The sequence below is a fragment of the Myotis brandtii genome, unplaced genomic scaffold, assembly GCF_000412655.1.
Source record: "Myotis brandtii unplaced genomic scaffold, ASM41265v1 scaffold8208, whole genome shotgun sequence".
Lineage (NCBI taxonomy): Eukaryota > Metazoa > Chordata > Mammalia > Chiroptera > Vespertilionidae > Myotis > Myotis brandtii.
The window spans coordinates 19,209-22,240 of record NW_005371329.1 but is presented as its reverse complement, the minus strand read 5'-3'; the positions used below and the strand labels follow the sequence as shown (position 1 = coordinate 22,240).

Genomic DNA, 3,032 nt, shown 5'->3' with positions numbered 1-3,032 from the left:
TGAAGTGAGCGTGGTCTAATGCTATGTGACCAAGCAAAGGTTTCTAAACAATTAAAATGATAATAAACACCAGAACCACAGGATTGATTCTAATTCCAGGGTGAATATGGATTAGAAGGTAAAGGGCATAATTATATAGACGGTTTGGGGAGGATCGGGGTCATTTGTGGAAAGAAGGATAAGGTAAGGGGTCCAAGGGAAGGAACAGGGGTGGGACTCAGGCAGTGTAAACTTGGAGTGTGGAGGGAATGACAGAGGGGCACAGAGTGGGTAAGTGATAAATGGGGGATTGGAAGGTGGAGGTAGTCCTTGTGGACAAAGAGGCTATTTCCAGAAGACTTTCCTTTGTTTTGATGTACCAGGCTATGTTTTATTTTTGTTGTTGAAAGTATTACAGATGTCCCCCTTTCCCTCTCAATGACCCCCTCCTCCCCACTTTCTTATATCTGCCTTGGTATGTTTTTAGGAATAGTGTCTTCTGAGTATTGGGTCTGTTAAGTGGTTCTCTGGACTTGCTAAGAAGCTGATGCCCCTGGAGTAGTCGTTCTGACATCTTTGCAAGAACTCAAAGAAGCTGAGAATGGAGGGTGGACTCAATCGCTACAGAGAAAACAGTCCTAGAGAGAAGGGTAGATATGAGCCTGACTGGTTGTCATATGTGATATGAAGCTGTGGCTGCTATACATCCCCTATTGCTGCCTCTGAAAATGTGTATTGCATTCATGCTGTGTCTGTTTCAGCATGTAGGTTTGGTGTGTATGATGTATTTTGCCCCATTAGTGCACACATTGAAAAGAACTGCACCCCAGAAGCTATACTCAGTTCACTTCGTGAGCCCCAGGTCCTGGTTTAAATGGTGAAATCCTGAACTTCTGTCCTGAGCTTGTTGCTGTTACTGTATTACACTTGGAATTCCTTGGAGAGTGATCAGAGTTCGGAGTATGTGGGAAGTGTTAGTGTCTCTGGAGCATGATGGTGGAACAGTACTAGTCTAGGATAACTGGTCATGGATCACAAGGCAACATACCCATGCCCTGGTGCAGTCTTCTCCACATGATTATGGCTGTCTCTCTGACTCACTTTTTAACAATAGGATGTTATGGGAGTGACACTGCATGACTTCTAGAGTTAGGTCCCATTACACCTTGCATCTTCTGCTTGAGCCTTTTCAAGGGTTCTCTGTGGCAGAAGCCAGTCCCAACCCCCTGAGATCTCTGTGATTTGAAGAGGTCTAAGACAACCATGAAGGTCATGTGAAGAGAAATAAACAGCCAGCCCCCATCTATGTCAGCCAGCCCAAGTGAAGTATCAGACATGAGGAAAGCATCCATCAGAAAACTTCCCTTCCCACCGCAATTTGATTAAGGCCACATAATATGCTACCCATATAAGTGCAATAACACTGCAAAACGGAGATAATAATAAATTATTGTTGTAAACCAATATATTTGGGGGAGGTTTGTTATTCTGTAATGATTAAGTGAGACAACATCAAAACCAGAGTCTGGTCACTGCATCCGGGTGTATATATTGTTCCTGTTTTAATAACAAATTTTATCCTCCCTGGTCTAAAATGGTGACAATTCATTACGAAACATGCCCCAGGCTTCTGCCCACATAAATTGGAAAAATCTTGAAATTGTTTGAATAATAGAAAAATCTTTGGGGCAAATTTTTTGGTTCTTCAAATCGTCCTTGGATTACAATTTTTTAAATGCACCCTGGCTGGGGGGCTCAGTTGATTGGAACATCATCCTGTACACCAAAAGGTTGCAGGCTCAGCTCCCAGTCAGGGCACATATGGGAGGCAACCAATTGATGTTTCTCTCATTGATCTCTCTCTCTCTCTCTCTCTCTCTCTCTCTCTCTCTGTCAAAATCAATAAAAATATATCCTCAGGTGATGGTTAAAAGAAATTGTAAGTGCTGGCCTTGTCGTTTTCTTTATTTTCCACTGTATCTTACACAAAACCAGGCACAGTGTCAATATAAATTAAAAATTCTTAGCATAAAGGAAGAATTAAGACTTTTCTTCACCGGATTTTCCTCAAAATACAAAGTTTCTTCATCAAATCACCAATTATAGCACTAGAGAGAAGCCTAAATTCTTAGTTTAGCTATGTGAAATTGGGGAAGGATTTTGCTCCAGAGTTTCTAACATATCCTAAGCACTACATCATAAGAATATGGTTCCAAAGTCTCTTCAGATATTTCATGAGCCTGATACTCACTCCTTGTATCAGAGAAATGTTTATCCACTTTGATACAATGATTTCTCCCACAATATTCTCACACCCCTCTTGCTGATAACCACATACTCTTTTTTCCCCTCTCTCGTTTCCCTCTAAAGCAAGAAGCAAATCTTGTTATGTTTTCAGAAGTTTTAATGACCGAGTGTGGGGGAAGGGTGAGAACCCATGTTGTTAGCTCTGGGAACCACAGAGTCACTTAGGTGGAGGGACCTCCTTGACAACGGGGAGTCTGGTCACATCCTTCTCTAAATGACAGTCACTGAGGTCAGGGAGACGTCTCTCCACACCCGGATCATCTTCACAGATGCTGGGTCAAGTCGATGGGGAAAAGTGTAACATTGGCGACCATTTACTGTTACCTGGAAGACAGTATGTGTCAGAAAAATAGCATGCCACCAAACAAACTTGCCGTCTTCCTTTCCGTTTCTATCCTACACATGCACCATCCACCAGAAAGTCCTAGTCACACTCTAAAATCCAACACACCTGCTTCTTTTTAGAGCATTCCTTTTGTGACGATTTCAGACAGTTATTCACCCTATTTTCTGTGTTTCTCTCATTCTTCCACAGATGTTAGCACATTATGTAGCAGTGTCTATGTCTGCCTGGGCTTCCCTCTGGCCAGGATCTGTTTCATGAATTGGGAGTCTGGGTCTTGCATAGAGTATCATAGGCTAATTTAGTGGTTCACAACCTTGGCTGCACATTAGAATCACCTGGGAATCTTTTTAAAAATCCTGATTTCTGGGCCTCCTCCTCCGGAAATTCTGTTTCTTTGTTA

The 3,032-nt window shown here is 42.3% G+C and overlaps 1 protein-coding gene across 1 annotated transcript in view; it reads right to left on the bottom strand.

Moving 5' to 3' along the window:
- Positions 1-2,421: 2,421 nt before the first annotated feature.
- LOC102241214 (galectin-10) overlaps positions 2,422-3,032 on the bottom strand; it is a 4,574-nt gene continuing 3,963 nt past the window's right edge. Inside the window, exon 4 of the mRNA XM_014531697.1 lies at positions 2,422-2,610. Coding sequence (XP_014387183.1) covers positions 2,497-2,610 — 114 coding nt within the window. The 3' untranslated portion in view covers positions 2,422-2,496. The remainder of the gene's footprint in view (positions 2,611-3,032) is intronic.